This window comes from Syngnathoides biaculeatus, chromosome 12 (assembly GCF_019802595.1).
Source record: "Syngnathoides biaculeatus isolate LvHL_M chromosome 12, ASM1980259v1, whole genome shotgun sequence".
NCBI classification, from domain to species: Eukaryota; Metazoa; Chordata; class Actinopteri; order Syngnathiformes; family Syngnathidae; genus Syngnathoides; species Syngnathoides biaculeatus.
The window spans coordinates 22,934,973-22,954,711 of record NC_084651.1 but is presented as its reverse complement, the minus strand read 5'-3'; the positions used below and the strand labels follow the sequence as shown (position 1 = coordinate 22,954,711).

Here is a 19,739-nt window from a genome sequence, read left to right as displayed (position 1 = left end):
GAGTATGAAATAGTGCACAGCTGAATGAAATTTTAGAGGAGGATGTGACAGATGTGTTTAGATTTGGTAAATCCTATTAGGTTTGACATTTTGAGGGTATGAAAAACGTGGTATTCTTCACGAGGAAGAATTCACACGTCAGCCATTGGGAGCGTATAACTAGAACAAGACTTTTTATTTTTCCACGTTCTTAGTACAACACTTCTGATTCTTTCAGTGTACGCTGGAATCAGTACACTCAAATCCCCATGGGCAAATTCATGCTACTAGCCGAGCCCTCACTGGACCCTTACACATTCTGATTTCTAGTGTTTAGTGTGCAACAACAAAATGAACTTCTGTCGACATCTAAGACATACAGCAGAGATTTAAGAACACACCGACAGCTACAGTAAGTGCGAAAGTTAACACAACATTTGCCAGCTAAACTATCCATCCATTTTCTAAGACGCTTATCCTCACAAAGTTGCACAAAGTGCTGAAGCCAATCCCAGGTGACATCGGGCAGGAGGCGGGGTACACCCTGAACTGGTTGCCAGTCAATCTCAGGGCACATCGAGACAAACAGCCTCACTCACAATCACACCTAGGGGAATTTTCGAGTCTCCATTTAATGCATATTTTTGGGATGTGGGAGGAAACTGGAGTGCCCGTAGAAAACCCACGCAGGTACGGGGAGAACATGCAAAGTCCACACAGGCGGGGCTGGGATTTAAACCCCGATCCTCAGAATTGAGAGGCCAACACTCTCCAGCTCCTCCGCCGTGCTGCTAGCCAGCTAAACTAGTCATCACAAAACAACAAACACCAAAAGCTGTTTTGGCAGCAGTACAATAAAAATTCAGGGAATTTAGACAGGATGTTGGAGAAAAACATAAAAAGACAGATGAAGCAGAAAAGCATAACTGTTATTTAGAAATATTATTTGTGCAAATTATTTTCTCTACAAAACAAAATTGCAGTGGTGTATTAAATTAAGAATTTGACAGAGCCACATCCGCCTCCCAGTTCTGTTGACTTGGGTTCAAATCCATCCCCGCCTTATGTGGAGATTGCATGTTCTGCCTATACATGTGTGGTCTTTCTCCAGGCACTGCGTTTTCTTCCCATATCCCAAAATCATGCATGGCAGGTAAACTGAAGACTGTAAATTGCCCATAGATGTGAATGTGAGAGCAATTGGTTGTTTGTATGTGCCCTGCGATTGGCTGGCATCAAGCTCATGGTGTACAATACCCACCTCTCGCCTGCAGTTAGCTGAGAAGGTCCAGCGAGCCCACAACCTTGGTGAGGATAACTGGTGTAAAAAATGGATGGATATTTGATGGCTTGATTAAAACTACATTTCATAAAGAACGACAGCAACAGTAATGCGTACATTACAGATATTTGTTTCGTATGGTTCACACCCTTGATATATGGTAATAACAACAATGTGCTGTCACTGCATTCAACGTTGACATTGTAGTGACATTATAGGAGGGATGATTAGCCAAAGATTTTAGAATTCAGCGTTCATTTCTACCTAAATAGAAGAATTACAAAACATTAAAAATATAATTTCTTTTGTAGGCTCCATCCAACTGAAGTTGCTTTGTTTTGCTGCTTTTGTCATTTTATCGTAGCTTTGCAAGCTATATTTATCAGGCTGGTAGCTTCAGGGAAAGGTTTATCCATCCATTTTCTTCACTGCTTATCCTCACGATGGTCGCAGGGAATGCTGGAACCTATCCCAGCTGTCAACGGGCAGAAGGCGGGGTACACCCTGAACTAGTTGCCAGCCAATCGCAGGGCACATTAAGACAAACAGACGCACTCACAATCACACCTAGGGGGCAATTTAGAGTGTTCAATTAATGTTGCATGTTTTTGGAATGTGGGAGGAAACCGGAGTGCCCGGTGGAAACCCACGCAGGCACCAGCTGAGCCACCGTGCCGCCCAGGTAAAGTTGATTTTTCTGTTAATTTATTGTAGACTAGCTTGTAACTTAGCTACATTTTCCAAGTTGCTTGCTCAACACTGTGTGGGGACATCATTGAATTTAGCCGCTTCCTCATCAGCTTATATGTACATATTATTACTTATTTTATAGTTCAGTGCTGAAAGAGTACGTTCTATCCTATTTTGCTCAAAGTATTGGAAAACCTCTCAATTAACGATAATTGCATGGCTGTGGACAACTACTTTGTATCCAAACGGGCATCCTCCAACTGTTTTGGACCCTGGATGTCCACATAAAATGTTTATTTATTTATTATACTCATTATAATTTCTCAAGGGAAATCCATTGTGTGCTCTGTTGTATATTTTGTGTTGCACACAACGCAGAGAACCAGACACATGCAGCCATGCAAGGAGAGATGCAAACCGTAGTGCACCACTTAGGCTCGGATCTGGAAATAGTGGTTTGCTCAAGGGCACCACAACAACAGCTAAAAAGCAGAAAACAACAACTAGCCATTTATACATTTTAGACCACACCACAAATCGACACGATGACTCTCTCGCTCCAAAATCCAAGTTCTTATCGAGGACCGACTGCTGCCCCAGACAACCAAACAAGCATGACCCAGTAGTAAGGTTTGCAACAGTTTTCTTTGATTCAATTGTTTGATTGATTTGTGTTTTGTAAATTTACAGAACCTCAGACAGGATGCCATACCACAGGTGTATCAAAGATCAAGCCTTAAAAAATACAAGACAGACGTTATTCATTTTGATTCTTATTATCTTTCCAGTGCATTTTACTGTCCAATTCTGTCCTCGACCCTCCGATGTAGCTGGTTAAAAAAAAAATAACAATATCTCATAATCCATCCATCCATCTGTCGCTTATCATCACATCGGTCGCGGGGAGAGCTGGAGCCTATCCCAGTGGTCAACAGCAGGAGGCGGGGTACACCCTGAACTGGTTGCCACCCTTTCGCGGGGCACATTGAGACAGTCGTACTCACAATCACAGGGGAAATTTAGAGCGTCCAATTAATGTTGCATGTATTTGGGATGTTGGAGGAAACCGGAGTGCCCGGAGAAAACCCACACAGGCGCGAGGAGAACATGCAAACTCCACACAGGTGTGTCTGGGATTGAACCCAGGACCTCAGAACTGTGAGGCCAACGCTTTCCAGCTGATCCACCGTGCCGCCAATATCTCATTAGATACATATATTTAAAGGTATTTACTTTGTGGTATTTTTGGCAGAGGCTGGCAGAAAGGAACCTGTTTTGGAACCTTGTCTCTTACTGTTTCCCTAAATGTCCATCAATCCCATCTGTAGTTCAAATAAAGCACGAATGAATTAAATGAAAGTGGAAAATGATCATGTTGCATTATTAAAAATGAATAAAGATGGACTGTTTTGGCCCATGTTGAGATCTTAAGTTCAATTACTACCACACAATTTGGAAATGATCCAATTCAGACCCCATGGTACTCGGACTTGGGTTCCAAAATCTAGTATAGATATCTGTTCAAGAAGCAACAGACAACTAAAAGAGCACAGACCTCGACCAAGGCTTAAAAGCACCATGTAAAATCAACAACTAGAATCAAGAATATTAATGGGTTAAAAAAAATCATATTGCGTCTACAACATTACTTTTCATTAACATTCTGGTCAGCCAAGACATTTTAAATTAGGAGTGGGCCTCTCAGCAACAGCAATTGGGAATTTCTTAGTGATTATTCATAATTTGTGTCAAACAGTTGACAAACAAATTTCCTATTTTTGTCACACACTACATACGCATATACGATACACAGCACAATTGCACTTATTCATCCACTAACAGAGGAATGTACATCATTTGAATAACAATTAATTATATAAAAAGCAATCTACTCTGCATTTAAACACATGTACGATGAGACGTGTATATTTTCAACCAAACAAAACCATATTACAAACAATGATAGCTGAGAGGAATTGTTGCGAGAGGTCTACCCTCTTTACTTGTGGAAATAAATTCTCTGCAACTCCTACGTGGTTATTGGAGAGGGGTGATCTGTTTTGGGAGGATTCTGGAGATTAGTTGATGAGCCGAGCCCTTGACCTTTCACACAAAAGCACATCTGCAGGCAGCCGTTTGAGATAAATGAGCCATAGCTGCTGTAAAAGCTGCATGTAGACGTGACATAACACACAGCTATAAGCCTGATTAGTGAATGGTTAAGTCAGATGATAGTGAGGAGGCTGCATGGGTGCCTACTCACATTTGAAACAATTGCAAGTGAGAGCACAGTAAAATAGTGCCAACACTTAGCAGCAACCAAAACACATTGTGAATAACTGATTACTCATGTCCTCTAAAAAGTCTTTTCAGTCAGCAGAGTATAATTCAATTTTCCAGTACACAAAGAGACATTCACCTAAAATACTAAAAAGAATCAATCGTATCCATGTGGGAGTTTACCATGATTGTTTGCCTTTATCCTGCGCTTTATTACCTCTGCCAAGTGCAAAGCGTGAGGATGAGACGTTGTTTTGATTGCTGTTAGTCTTGTTTATAAATTACAATAAACAACTACCAATACAAAAGAACATGAAACTTAGAAGCTTAACATTTTGGTCACAGTGGGTTTCTAAAATGAAGATAGTCGCAATAGAATGGTTTCATCCGCCGAAGAATCAAAACAAGATGTTATCTTGATTCGGTTGCATCCTTCTGTGCAGGACCAAGATCTCTCTTAGAATGTGGGGGAAGGCCACAGTAGTGTGTGTCTATATTCAAAAGTAACTCCTTACAAACGACTATGTCCTTCTTGTTAGAGTCCAAGCTGCTGATTGCCACACAAGCAGTCTTAGCAACTACAATGTGGTTAGAGAGACAAACAAATTCAGTGTGCTTCACATCTTAGTTTTCTTTAACTGTTAAACCTTCGTTTTTCTATTCAAGGTTTCCTTGCCTCCCTAATATCCATCCATCCATCCACCCATTTTTAGCTGCTTATCCTCACAAGGGTTCCAGGAGTGCTGTAGCCTATCCCAGCTGTCAACAGGCAGGAGGCAGGGTACACCATGAACTGGTTGCCAGCCAATTGCAGGGCACACGGAGACAGACAACCGGGGTGCCCGGAGAAAACCCAGGCAGGCACGGGCAGAACATGAAACTCCACACAGGGAAGGCTGGGATTGAACCCTAGTCCTCAGAACTGTAAGGCCAACGCTTTCCAGCTGTTCCACCATGCCAGCGCATGCCTAATATGCTTAATTAATTTTATCTCAGGAAATGGATTTTGAATTTATAATTACAAAGGGGCGGCACAGTGAATCAACTGGAATGCGTTGGCCTCACAGTTCTGAGGTTCCAGGTTCAATCCCAGACCAGCCTGTGTGGCGTTTGTATGTTCTCCACGGGCCTGCGTGGGTTTTCTCCGGGCACTCCGGTTTCCTCCCACATCCCCAAAACATGCAACATTAATTGGACACTCTAAATTGCCCCTAGGTGTGATTGTGTGTGCGGCTGTTCATCTCTATGTGCCCTGCGATTGGCTGGCATCCAGTTCAGGGTATACCCTGCCTCCTGACCGTTGACAGCTGTGATAGGCTCCAGCACTCCCACAACCCCCCGTGAGGATAAGCAGCTAAGAAAATAGATGAATGGATAATTACAAAGGTGAAACTTAAAATTCAAAGACTGAAAAGTAAGGAACTTTGGTTGCATGAGCTGAATGACAGCTGCATTTAAAAAAAAAGATCATCAAACTTCTCTCTTGTAATGCAAATACGTGAAGTCAAAAGAGACACATTTGCATACTATATTTTAACTAGTGGCTTCAATTATTGTTGACGTTTGCTCTTTCAAGTGCTCCAAGACACGTTCATCAAACACTCAACTGTAATAATAAATTCCTTCATTAAAACTACACAAGCGTGAGTGTTGTGTCATACACAAGTAGGAGGGAAAAAAATCATGCCTTGAGGAATCAAGACAATGAAACATTATATTTAGCAGTTTTAGAACAAAATGTATTAACATGGCAAAAGAGCGCATCAGTCGACATCACACTGATAGATACAAAAGCAAAATTGTTTGATATGACATCTGATGTTTAAAAAAAGCATAGCTTGCTTAAGCAAATTCTTTGGTGACTATGGTAGTATCATTTGTAAACTTTCAACAGTAATGGATACGTTGACCAAGAGAGATTCGATTTATCATTTTTACTGATTTAGATTGTGTTGTAGCTCTTTGCTAATTTTGCATGCGACACATTTGTTTGTGAGTATAGATACTCCCCAAACAGATGTGGTACAATAGTATGGTGATTAAAAGAAGCCCTGCAAGGGCTTCTTCACCTGAGGAAGATACAGTACAGTGCTACACTATTACAAAGTACGACTACATCATGTGAAATGAATGCAATTTAAAGTGTCAAACCAGTAAAATACAGATGATCATGTATCATTCCCTAATTTTGCAGCAAAGGCTTTTTGATTCATGTTTGCCATAATAAACCCATCTGATTTTTCTCATGATTCATTAATATGCAGTAAATATGTTATGGCAATACATTGTTTTTGTATTCTGTGTTTCAGGAAAGAACAAAATTTCTAATTTGAGTCTTGAGATGATTTCGTTGATGAAACCCGGCTATACAGTATCTATACAAAAGACTCAGGGATACTGTTTGAGCTATTACCCTACATTTAACTAGAGCCCTAGGCCAGCTGCACACCGAGTAATGTGGTCCCAGGCGAAACTGTCCAATTGCTGAAAAGTACAATTGCCAACTCACCCTTGTAGACCTATAGCATTTAACCACTGCAGGTCTTCCAACTTGCTGCACCCAAAAAAAATAAATAAATACATTTTTTAAAGAGTACTGTTTGGGGAACAATATTTGGAAGCACCACATATATTATTTGATTGAACCACAGACAGTATGGCACAACTGTCAAGGAAAAAGCAGAGTGCCAAGACGACGGAATTATGATGCAGAGCGTCAACGCGTAAGAAGCCTTGATATTCGAAGGCCTGTTGACGTTGCTCAAGGGCACCTTGACAGTAGCCAACAAGAAGATAATAGTATCTTTCCAGCAAGTACCTGCCATTTTTTCACACTTCACCATAGTGGGACTCAAACACACGTCTTCCAATTCCAAAGCCAAAGTCCTTACAGACTGAGCAGCTGCCATTTTTTCAAACTTCTCCATACTGGGACTCAAACACACATCTTCCAATTCCAAAGCCAAAGTCCTTACAAACTGAGCAGCTGCCACTCAAATGATCAATAGACTTATATATTAATGTAGTATTATCATTACTATCTTATTGTCTGGATGTTACTTGGTACCTAAAACAACATTTTTTGTTGCGAAAGATCGTGTGATACATAAATGGCATTTTTGACTGACATCTGTGACAATGCAACACTGTTGACCAAAACTAAATGCGCACGGTTGGCCACTTATGAAAACTAGCTCCAGAACTCTGCAAACAAATCATGAACTCTTGAGGGAAGGCCGTTTTTTTTGTGTTTTACCCAAGGTCCGTAAAGGATGATTTGTGGAAAAACTTGACAGCCATGAAACCCATCAAACACCTTTGCAATTAACTACATACAAGACTTCCCAGAAGATTCATCCTCGCTAGAAGAAACTGATTACCTATTCTTCTCTTACCATCCCAGTGTTACCAGCAATTATCTATTCCACCGCATCAAAGGACATTCCAGTCTTTTCAGTTATGATTCAATACCAGTCGTTGAAGCTGGCACATTGCTGATATTATATTGCTTAATAAAAAGCAATCACTAATTTATACAACATGTGTGCAACTCTCATTAATTTTTTTTAACATACAGAATGCACACCAAAAGGTGTGTTTTGGTTGGGGTGTGGGGTGCATAGAAGTTTTCCACAGTTATGGAGACAAATGACGAGGCTGCATTGCTGTAAACGAGTGAGTCAGCCCTCTCTGCAGACAGAAGAGGCCATGGGAGGCTGGGGAGAATGGGGGTGGGGAGTTACAAAGTGTTTATGGTGCTGAAATTTTCAACATTCAGAAGAGTTCTGTTCATAGCAATTCAGGGGGTCAGTTATTATATTTAGAATACATGTGAGCAAGTTGTCCTAATGAGGCCTACAGTTGAACATAATTGGTCCATCTGTGTAACAGGTTACTCAGAAAACCTCATTCTAATTATGCAGGCACAGACAAACCGTCCTTAATGAGGTATTTAGAATTTAGCTGGCTCAAAATTGCCATTGTGGAAAGAAAGTGGGCATTGTTTTATTCTTTCTGACGCGGACACGAAGACATATTTAAGACCGTAACTTTATTTGCCTCAAAAAAGATCAATCAGTCCTTTTTGTAATGCCTTAAGTGACTGGAAATCTCCAGCTCACACACAATCACAGAGAGGTAGACCATGTGAGGTCAACATGAAATTATCAGAATCATAAAAAACATAAACAGGGAATGCCCCATGCCCCTCTTTGGAACAATGGGTATTTTACACAGAAGGTGATCCAGCTACATTTTGAAAGTGATGTAATGGCTGCCTTTGAGGTATAAATCACTGCCACGTTTCTTATTGCCTTACTGTCAATCGAGCTAACTTTACAGCAAGTTTACCTGATTTTGCTGGAGGAGCACTGCAACCGACTGTTGACTTCATTCCCTTTGACACACTGGACCTATTTTGTGATAAATTGTTTAAAATTGAGGACTCAGAGGCTGGAATTGTTAGGAAAACAATTTAAGCGTGACATGACATGGCACAATTAAGCAACAGGTTTGATGCTTGCAGAAGCCTACCAAGATAATAAAGATATTACAACGATCGTTGTTGCAATGCAGACTGATATCAACAAGATTTTGAGCGCAAAGGGAGCGTGATGTCACAGGTCTGTTAACAGGGGTCTTTTTTTGCAGGCACTGCAGAGACCACGCAGGCGGGTGTGGTGACTGCATTCACGGACGCGCAATCCCAGGCGCAAAGGCTTCCGGCAGACCTTCAATGTGCACACGCATGCCTGTAACACGACAGACGTGCACTAAAAATCACATCCCTGATTTATAGTCCAGAAAATGGCAAACGTCCCGTTATATCACGCCACCTTCTGACAACCACAAGGTGCAACGCTGACTGCGCGCCTCCACAAGCCGGCGTTTCCGCGAAAAAAACGCAAGTACAGTTACATTATGACACCTACGAACAGTTTAGAATTCTCCGCGGACACCACTCCAACCCCCACCCTCCCGCAACCCCACACACGGAACACCCCAAGAGCACACACGCACACAGGCACGCACACGCTGCCTGTATGGCTACACTTTGTCATTCCTATGCGGTCTTTTTCAGCCAGCTTATTTCCAGCAAGCCTCATAAAATATGCAGGTAAACACCAACTTGGAAAGCAGCGACAAGCGTTTCAAGCAAATCACTTTTCATGCTCCACTGAGAACTGACCTCCCAGTCTAACGAATCCCACTCTTCGGTAAACATCCGGAGGATTTCGTTTCATCCAAAAAAAAAAAAAAAAAAGAGAGAAAAAAAACCAAAATACTCAGACCAGGCGCAAAGGGGGCTCCGGGCATGGAGCGACTCGGCGATGCGACGGCCACTCGCGCTTTGGTATCCTCATGAAATCAGCGTGAAAAGGGGATGATGTCTTCTGGAGGAGGCATCTCGGCGGCGTCGAGATCAACTTGAGCGGCACAAATGAACCATGCGAGGCTTCATAGTCCAACATTTGCTCTCGGCGCGATGGTTGCGACCAATTAAAACACCACTTGTGCTCCGAGGCGAATAGCTCCTGACAAGTCGCTCCTTCCCTCTCAGACCATCGCTTCTATTTCTGGTCTCTGTATGGGGGGAACAGCTTATTTCCGAAATAATTCGAGCATTTTTGCATACATCGCTACATGAAAAATATTCCACGCGTTTGACGAATCTTTGAAATGACCTCTTCACGAAAGCTTTAAAAGCACGTGACTGCATCTATTCTTTATTGGGAAAGGATATTTTTCGACCCATAATAGGGTGGAAGAAGTAGAATAGGAAGGGGAGGGTGCTAAGATGAATGACACTGCCATCTCATACACTACTCACCATGAGCACGGCAAAGTTATTAAGATGGGTGCAGTGAATGGTGGTCGTGTTTCCACCGGAGCCTGTTATGTGGCAGCCCTCTGCCCTCCAGCCACCATGTCCACCCAGCAGGTCAAAGTCCCAATAGGCTGCGGTGGGTTCTACCCCGAGTGCGAAGTGCCTGAGCGCAATAGTGACGGAGTGCGCAGCGCTACCCAGGCTGCAGCCATCTGGGGGAGGGAGAAAGAAAAAATGGGGGGAACCAAGGTATTCAGTAGAGGAAATCCAGTGAAATGTCAGTGCGTGCACAAGTCGTAGCTTAAAGCAAAGATATCTTACGCCAAATTGTAAGAGCAATATCGAAGAGTAAAGTGCAATGCAGCGGTGCAAAATACAGAAATACAGCAAAGACACATGTGGCGTAGTATTTATTTTGAGGGCTAACGTGTGCACGCATTTTAAGCATGTGATCCGATGTAAGACGACGCAGCGTTGACACATCGGCACGATGGTCAAATGGATTTCCTCTTACCTAATTTGGTGAAAGCAACTGGTGTTGACACGCTCCTGCGCTTCCCATCGTCCGCGAGATTGGACGAATTACCCGTGCACGGGAAGAGTTTGCCATTGCGGAAGACGATGAACTGCAGCCTGCAAGTGGAGTTATCAACAGATTGCAAGGCAGTGGAGGAGGTGTGCGCAGCAGCCAGAGGTAAATGGATGGAGGCGACTGCCACCGAGTTCTACGGATAGAACACAAAAAAGGGAAAAAAGGGGGAGATGGACATTAAATAACAATGACCCCAATTTTCGCGGGGGAAGCTGTAGAAAGACAACAATGAACTCACATAAAAAAGACAAATGACTTTCTTTTGTCTTCAATGGAAGAGACCACAAAGCACAAGTGACGAAGACACTGACAACCCCGTTTAAAGCTCGCCTATTTGGTCAGACTCCCTGCCGCAGAGGTGGAAATGGTTTTTACCATTTCAGCTTGAGGGCACATCATCACTGCCGTTTGATTTAAAGAGACAACTAGTCTGATTTTATTTTCTTTCCACGTTTTGAAATAACTAGCTCATCCCAAAAGAAAACAGGTGAGACTGAGGGGTTTTGAGTGAAGTGCAATGCTGAAGATATAGCAAGATACACACCACCATTGAACCTTGTGACATGGAAATGTGTCCCTGTTATTGATTTGCTTTGGGCTGCATTTCTAGTATTTGTTTATATATGATAATGACTTAGTGTGACCTGTGTGTTGCGACTATTAATTCAGTGAAAGTATTTCAATTGAGAGGTATTACTGATCATGACACATTTCAATCAGCACACAAACCCCACCCCCACTAATTTTGGAAGCCAAAGACTTTTGCACACTACTGGGTTCAGGGCTTGAGTCTTGCTTCAAACCGACCATGAGAAGAATTTGCATTCTCCCCGTGTTTGGGTGGATTTTCTGCAGGGACTCCAGCCTAATCCCACATAACAAAAACATGAATGTTAGGGTCATTTAAGACTCTCAAGGCTCACTATCTGTGAATGTGTTTGTCTGTGCAGGTATGTGCCCTGAAATTGACAGGCAAACAGTTGATGGTATACCCTGTTCCTCACCTATGTCAGCTGAGCTACAGATCATTAGTGATCTCAATGAGGAGAAGTGCTCTGGAAACCTTTGTAGATAGATCATTTGTAAAAGAGAAAGAAATTATATATTTTTTTGCTTTGGATATCATTTGACTGTGCAAGTGTACCTAATGTGTCTGGAGACTGTAAAGCTGCCTTTGTTTTTTAAAGGCTGTATTATAACACAAACGAAAAAAATCCTCCCAAGTGATAGTGATAGCAAAGTTACAGCATCTGACACTTTCATACATGAAAACACCCAAAATCTGAGCATCCTAAATTATGAAAAATACTTGACATTAAAATATTAAATTTGGCAGTGTTTTAAAATGCAAAATAAAAAAAAACCCTTATTATCAACAAAATAAATTGATTAACCTTGGTCCTGCAATCGTACTGCAGTGACAATATGTTTTATTGCAGGAGTCACCAACATGGTGCACCAAATCACCTCCAAGGATGACGAGTCACTTGCAAGCCTGTTCTGAAAATACTGTAACTCACAAATGATGCAACATCAAACCGATCACTTGAAAAGGCAAACCGGGATACCCTCTCTACCAATGCTACTACAACACTGTGATACCTCAGTGTTAAAAATCATACATACCACTTGAGTCCAGTATTTTAAGACTGACTGTAATAAATCCAGTTTCATGCAACAATTTATGCTCCCTCCCGTGGGTGGTGCCTCCCAGGAAACATCATTCCCTAGAGCGGAGACCGGAGTAACAAAGAAATACCCACAAGCTCTTATGCTTGGGTGCAGGTCATTATGAAAAAAAGAGGCACAAAAATGTGGAAAATTTATGCTAACACTGTCACAGCAAGCTAAAAGATTACACGCTAAATTTGCAAAGCCCGATATAAAGACACACGGGCAAAAACCTCGCTGAGTGGCATGATCAATTAAAGACTTCAAAGAGTGCAGTCACCAAAAGTGTCGCATTGAAATGACTCACCTTCATATTGGGGCTGTTTAGATTTGCATCATACCTTAATTTATTTTTTAAAGTTTAAAATTCACACTGGCGGCACAGTGGATGACTAGTGACAGTGTCTGTTTTACAGTTCTGAAGTCCAGGTTTCAACTCCCGGCTCAGCACGTGTGGCGTTTGCATGTTCTCCCTGTGCCTGTGTGGGTTTTCTCCAGGTTCTCCAGTTTCCTCCCACATCTTAAGAACATACATGGTAGGGTAGGTTGATTGAAACCTCGAAATTGCCCCCCAGCTGTGATTATGAGTGTGACTGCTGTCTGTCTCCATATGTCCTGAGATTGGCTGGCAACCAGTTCAGGATGTACCCTGCCTCCTGCCTGTGACAGCTGAGATTGTCTCTAGGACTCCCGTGACCCTTGTGAGGGTAAGCAGCTCAGTGAATGGATGGATATCTTTTACTATGTTTTCTTAATGTTTCTGTTATGTCTGTGACTTAAAAAGCCGGAGAAGGGGGACCAGAGGGTGTTTTCTAACTACAGGAGAACCACACTCCTCAAGCTCCCTGATTAGGTCTATTCAGGGGTGCAGGAAAGGAAGGTCCATAAGGAAGTTGAATGTCAGACTCGGGAGGATCAGTGTTGTTTTTGTCCGCGTTTTTAAACAGTGGACCAGCTCTGCATCCAGAGTTTTTGAGGGCGCATTAAAGTCCTTCCAACCAGTTTAAATGCATTTTGTGGACTTGGAGAAGATGTTGTACCGTGTGCCTCGGAGAGTCCTATGGGGGATAGTTTGGGATGATGGGGTATCAAACCCCGTTATTTGGTCGCTGTTCCGATCCCTGTATGATCCGTGTCAGTTTCAAAGTTTGGTCTGCATAGCCAGCAGTAAATCAGGTTGATTTCCACTGTGGATTGGACTCCACCAATGCCATTCTTTGTTTACGATTCTGTTCATAATATTTATGGACAGAATCTATGTCCATTAAAGTTTGGTGAACACACTATTGCATCTCTGCTTTTTCAGATGATGTAGTTCTGTTGGTTTCATCGAGGCATGATCTCCAAAATTCATTGAAGGGTGCGTAGCAGTTAGCATGAAAATCAGCACATCCAAATCTTTCCAAAAAATTGGAAAAGGGCAGAGTGGCCTCTGCTGGTTGGGGATGAGATCCTGCCCCAAGTGGAATAATTCACTTATCATGGCTCTTATTCGCAAGTGAGGGAAGAATGGAATGGAAGACTGAAAGGTGGGTTGGTGCAGCATCTGCAGTGATGAGACTTTGAATTGGTTCATTGTGGTGAAGAAGAAGATAAACCGAAAAGCAAAGCTCAAAATTTCGTGTTCCATCTACGTTCCTACCGTGCCTATGGTCTCAAGATCTGGGTCGTGACCAAAAGAACAACATCCTGGATACAAACGGCCAAAATGGGTTTGCATTTTGGTGAAGAAGGAGCGAAGCCGAAATGTCTTGCTCTCAGTTTCCTGCTCAATCTACGTTCCTACCCTCAATTATGGTCAGAAACTGTAGGTTTTGACAGAAGGAATAGGATCCCAGACACAAGTGGCCAAAATGACTTTCCTCCACAGGGTGTCCAGGCTCTCCCTTACAGATAAAGTGCGAAGCTTGGTCATCTGAGATGAGCTCACAGTAGCGCTGCTGCTCCTCCACGTTGAGAGGAGCCAGATGAAGTTTCTCAGGCCTCCTGGAGTCCTCTCTGGTGAGGTGTTCTGGGCATGTCCCACTGGAAGGAGACACGGGGGAAGACCTAGGACATGCTGGAGAATCTTTGTCTCTTGGCTGACCTGGGAATCCTTGGCATCCCTCCAATCCCCTCCTAGATGAAGTAGCTGGAGAGAGTTAAGTCTGGGGTAACCTGCTAAAGCTACTGCCGCTGTGACCCAACCTCGGACAAGTGGAAGAAAATGGATGGATGGATATCTATGGCTTCCAAGGTCATCGTGTTAAATGATAATTTGTTTTTGAAGAATCAAGTAAGCCTCCTACATATTTCATTTTATGGTATTTGTATGGCTTTAGCTCATTTTATTTCATTTATAGTTTAACATTGTCAACTTATTAGCATTGCATATAAGCACAACAAAATTGCACATGTCCCTGCTCCACATAAAAACTATTCCATTCAATCATCAGCAACCAAATCAAACACATAGAATATAACAACATTTAAAAGTGTTTTTTTCTTATGATAACACAGGGAATTGCAAGGCACATTTAAAAAAAAATTAAAATCAAATAATTTCTCTGACATATGGATTGTTCTGGTGATTATGATGTATGTTGGTGATTCAGAGAATGAATGCCTTTTGGAAGGAAAAAAGAAAAAACTGTAGATAAATCTAGTGGTGTGCGATCTAATTGACCTGCATCATCTCCCTGAGGGCAAAAGAGTGAAAAGGTGATGACTGGGGTGAGAAGAGATTGTACTGATGGTCCTGGTCTAGTGTGATAACAGGTGTTGGCAATATCCTGTAATGGTAGATGAGAGAAGCCAATGAATTTTTCTATAGTTCTTACAACTCTCTGTAGTGTTTTTTCTTTTTTGTCTGCAACAGATCAACCCGCATTCCGTGATGCATTGCAGCATATTAAAATGCTTTCAACAGCAGAGCAATAAACGGGAAACCAGCAATCTCTTAAAGATGTTGTTTGTTGAAGTGAACACCTTGCTTGGTCTTCCTAACAATGGTTGTGCTATTTGTAGTCCAGGAGAGGGTGTCTGTTATGTGTATCCCCAGAAATTTATCACTGTGGATTATTCCCACACAGTCACCATTGATGAAAATTCATACTGAATGTAAAGACTATGTCTGATGCCGCTGTCACAAGATTGGGTTACCGCTACAAAGATCACAGTCATTGTTCCAACACGAGCAAACGTGCTCAAGAATCACTCTTCGGCATTGCAACCGCCATTTAATTAGCGCAAGTGATGATTTTTAAGCATCAAGTTTGGGCTGCTATTATTTTCTGCATTGACTGATTCTGTAAAGGCTATTGATTTTCATCCTGTGCCATGGAGCAGTACGAAAGACATACAACCCTAAATATTTGTGTATTTTTTTCCCAACTGGCAACATCTTAATTCGGTAGGTGGTCTGTTTCCTATAAAACACTGAAAACAGACATTAGCAAAAGAGTTAAGGAAGATAAGAGCCTCTGTGATGAACTGGCACTCAAAGACAATCCTCTTACAGAAGTAATGTGATGCCAGGTGACCTCTGGAGGAAACATTTTCCAAGCATTTCTATCTTGTGTACTAGTATCTTATCTCTTTCTACATGATGCATCAAATTGATTTACAAGCCAGTGGGTACATATAGGGCACAGCATGCGCAGCAAGTCCCAGTGTAGAATATAAGTTGTTTTCCAAGGCTGAGCAACATTTCCCAAACCCTCTAGCACCACATCATATATCAGTTAATTTAGTTGGTTAATCAACAATGTTTTATTCCATCGAATTTAATCATGTTCAAAAAGGATGGTGTCGTTGTAGCTTTGCACAAATTCAGACATCCAAATATTCTCCCTCTATTATACCCTTTTGACCTTTAATGTACAAATGCTAAAATAATGAGAAATTAGCATTGCAAGGTGAAACACGATGACTGACGCAACCTACCAAATCACCTTGCACACAATTTTATAAGAAATGAATGAAAGAGAAGCTAATATATAAAAATTAAAATCAGATTAATCACACTTGAATTTTGATGAATCACAATTAATCACAGGTGCCAAATATACCAAACAGAATTCTATATTTCATCTTGCGATGGTATTTTAAACTTGTTCTGCTTCAATGAAAAGAGAGCTTTCAGCTTTGCAATATCTGAAAATTACCATTGCCTTTTTGAAAGTCGCAATGTAGTGACTTTCCATGAAAAACAGTTGTAGTCTCCTCAATCATCTTTTCGTGACCATAATCATTGATCATCTGATTACTGACTTTATAGCAGAGCTGGCACAATGGTTAAGGCAAAGGAGCATGTGTGATTAGTCGGAGTTAAAGCAAGATCAATTCAATATTTTAACTTTGACAAATGTGAATATAGTAAAAGTTGATTTATTTCCATGATTTCTTTCAAAATGTTAATTTTAATAGATGAAAAATTAAGGATTCCACAATTGAAACAATTTCATGCATTTGTTTATTTTTTCATAATTTGCGTTTCCAAAAAATCCGAATTTAAAAAAAAAAAAAATATATATATATATATATATATATATCTTCTTTTCCTTTTGGCTTGTCCCATCAGAGGTCGCCACAGCATGTCATCTTTAATGAAGGCATATTTGTGTGGCACAGTTTTACGTCGGATACCCCTCTGCATTTAACTGGGGAGAGAAGCTTACAGCACCTGGTATTCCCATACAGTCTCCCATTGAAGCACTAACCAGGACCAAACCCACTTAACTTCCGAGATCTGATGTTCACAGGATAGCATGACCTTAAGCACGCATTTACAACAACAATTACAGCAATTTCCATCACAAAAATTGAGCCGTCTTGATATAACATCAATGCCAAAAGTAAAGACCAAATTCACTGCATCCCTGGTGTGGAAAAAGGAATTTATTGAAGGGGCAGTACACCTCATTTTATATAAAGTCACACTCGAGTGGAATTTCACCACCTCCAATTTGTTTTCAGGGAATTAAAAAATCTTGAGTTTCTAAACATCGCTTTGTTTGAGTTGGTATGATACTTTATATTACTATTACATCTGAATTTAGAGTAAATCCTCTTGCTCAATCCAGCCAAATATGAGAAAGCAGATGGGCCAACGCTCTACAGCACTCTCACTGTGTGTGTGTGTTTGGATATATATATATATATATATATATATATATATATATATATATATATATATATTTTCTATTCAAGGTTTCCTTGCCTCTCTAATATCCATCTATCCATCCGCCCATTTTCTTAGCCACTTATCCTCACAAGGGTTGCGGGATTGCTGTAGCCTATCCCAGCTGTCAACAGGCAGGAGGGAGGGTACACCCTGAACTGGTTGCCAGCCAAATGCAAGGCACACAGAGACAGACAACCAGAGTATATATATATGTATGTATGTATGTATGTAAAAGAAGCAATGCAGTACTAGCAGAATAGCTTGATGAGCCCTGAACTGCAGAACTGGTGACAAGCAAAATGGAAGATTAGAACTATTTTTGTTGTAATCATGGGCACTTCTGTCAGCAGAGACATGCTCAAAGACATTGTTACCATGAAAAAATAGGTGGGTGACATGAGGAGACTACAAATAAAGTTGACACCCGAATTTGTGCTCTTTGCTTTGGATGGACAGAGCTGTGTTACAGCTCCTCAGGCAGCTCTGACTCAGACTGTTAATTCAAAAGGTTGTGCCGCATCAAAAACCTTCACTTGACTGCAAGAGAGGGACAGCAGTGATAAACATAGTTGATTCCAACCAGTTAATGTATTGTATGCAAATATGAAGATGGCCTTACCATTAGGCCACGGGTAGACAAACCGTGGTTTCAGAGCTGCATGTGACTCTTTCACCATTCTGCTGTGACTCTGTCTTTCCAAAAAAAACAGTATTATATTTGGTAGATTTTAATTTGTTTGTTTGAAATATGACATTAAATCAGAATACGGTGATATTGTCACATATACACATTTACACATTTGGTACAAAACTTGTAACCAAATTCGCTCATCGCTGTACAAAAAAATGTAAAATGCATTCTGGCCTTCCAAGCCTTTTTGCTGATGAGTAGTTTGTTGTTTGGTCCCTAAATTTTTCTCTTTTTTTTGTTTTTTTGTTCCTCAAACAGTGGATTGTGATATCTTTACCCCTGCTTTGTGCAGGTTGGCAAACTTTTTAAAGAAAAATGCATCTAAACTGATTGGGAGAACCTTCAACATCCATCCATCTTCTTAGCCACTTAGCAAGGGTTGGGGACTAGCTCGCTTCACTATGAGGTTGCTGAGTAATAAATAAATGTTGATTAATGACATAATTACAACTTGTGATCTGGACATTTTCTTTAGATGACAACAGTTAAATTGAGGTGTTGTCTCACTGTCTAAATAACTATTAACTAGTTATAACTAAATAAGTTGATGGTCCAAAATTTTCTTCAATTAAACCTCAACAAAACTGAGAAAAAAAATAGTGAAAAAAAAGGGTTCCTGTTACTAAAATACCTTGTGTCACTCTCTTTAAAAAAACAAACGCAGACACCTTGGTGTACTCATAGACCTCAGCCTCTGTTTCATTTGGCATATCATATCAGTTTCTAAAACTGCCTTCTAACAGCTGAAGAACATATCCAGAGTGAAGGCTTGCACATGTCAAGCTTACCAGGAGAAACTCTTCAATGTTTTTATCTGAAGTAGACTTGACTATTGTTATGGTCGTATGAATGGACTTCCCCAAAAGATCATTAAACAGCCGCAACTCATTCACAATGCTGCAGCTCAGGTTCTGATCAGAATGAAGAGGTCAGAGTGTATTACTCCAATTCTTAAGTCTTTAGACTGGCTACGAGTCAGCTTTAGAATATTTTAATTTTAAAGTTCTGCTAGTGTTCTGTACAGTGAAGAAAATAAGTATTTGAACACCCTGCTATATTGCAAGTTCTCCCACGAGAAATTATGGAGGGGTCTGAAATTTTCATCGTAGGTGGATGTCCACTGTGACAGAGATAATCTCAAAATAAAAATCCAGAAATCACAATGTATGATTTTTTTAAATGATTTATTTGTGTGATACAGCTGCAAATAAGTATTTGAACACCTGTCTATCAGCTAGTATTCTGACCCTCAAAGACCTGTTAGTCCGCCTTTAAAAGTCCATGTTTTTATCACACATATAAATTGTTAAAAAAATCATACATTGTGATTTCTGGATTTTTCTTTTTAGATTATCTCTCTCACAGTGGATATGGACCTATGATGAAAATTTCAGACCCCTCCATGATTTTTAAGTGGGAGAACTTTAAATATAGAAGGGTGTTCAAATAGGTATTTTATATTTATTATATTATTATCATTATTATATTTATATTACTTCAAATACTTTGGGTCAACAATACAGAGCAATGGAGAGTGTGGTAAAGAAGTGAAGAAACAGGTCC

The 19,739-nt window shown here is 40.9% G+C and overlaps 1 protein-coding gene across 4 annotated transcripts in view; it reads right to left on the bottom strand.

Annotated features, from left to right (window-relative positions):
• The window catches only part of LOC133509803 (adhesion G protein-coupled receptor A1), a 244,421-nt gene that overhangs the window by 71,177 nt on the left and 153,505 nt on the right, over positions 1-19,739 (bottom strand). For 3 of the 4 annotated variants that reach the window (XM_061837178.1, XM_061837179.1, XM_061837180.1), the window contains 2 exons: positions 10,573-10,783; positions 10,062-10,270 (listed from right to left, as the gene is read on the bottom strand). In XM_061837178.1, coding sequence (XP_061693162.1) covers positions 10,062-10,270; positions 10,573-10,783 — 420 coding nt within the window. Of the gene's footprint in view, positions 1-9,419; positions 9,479-10,061; positions 10,271-10,572; positions 10,784-19,739 lie in introns of those variants that run through there. The other variant, XM_061837181.1, reaches the window with a different exon arrangement.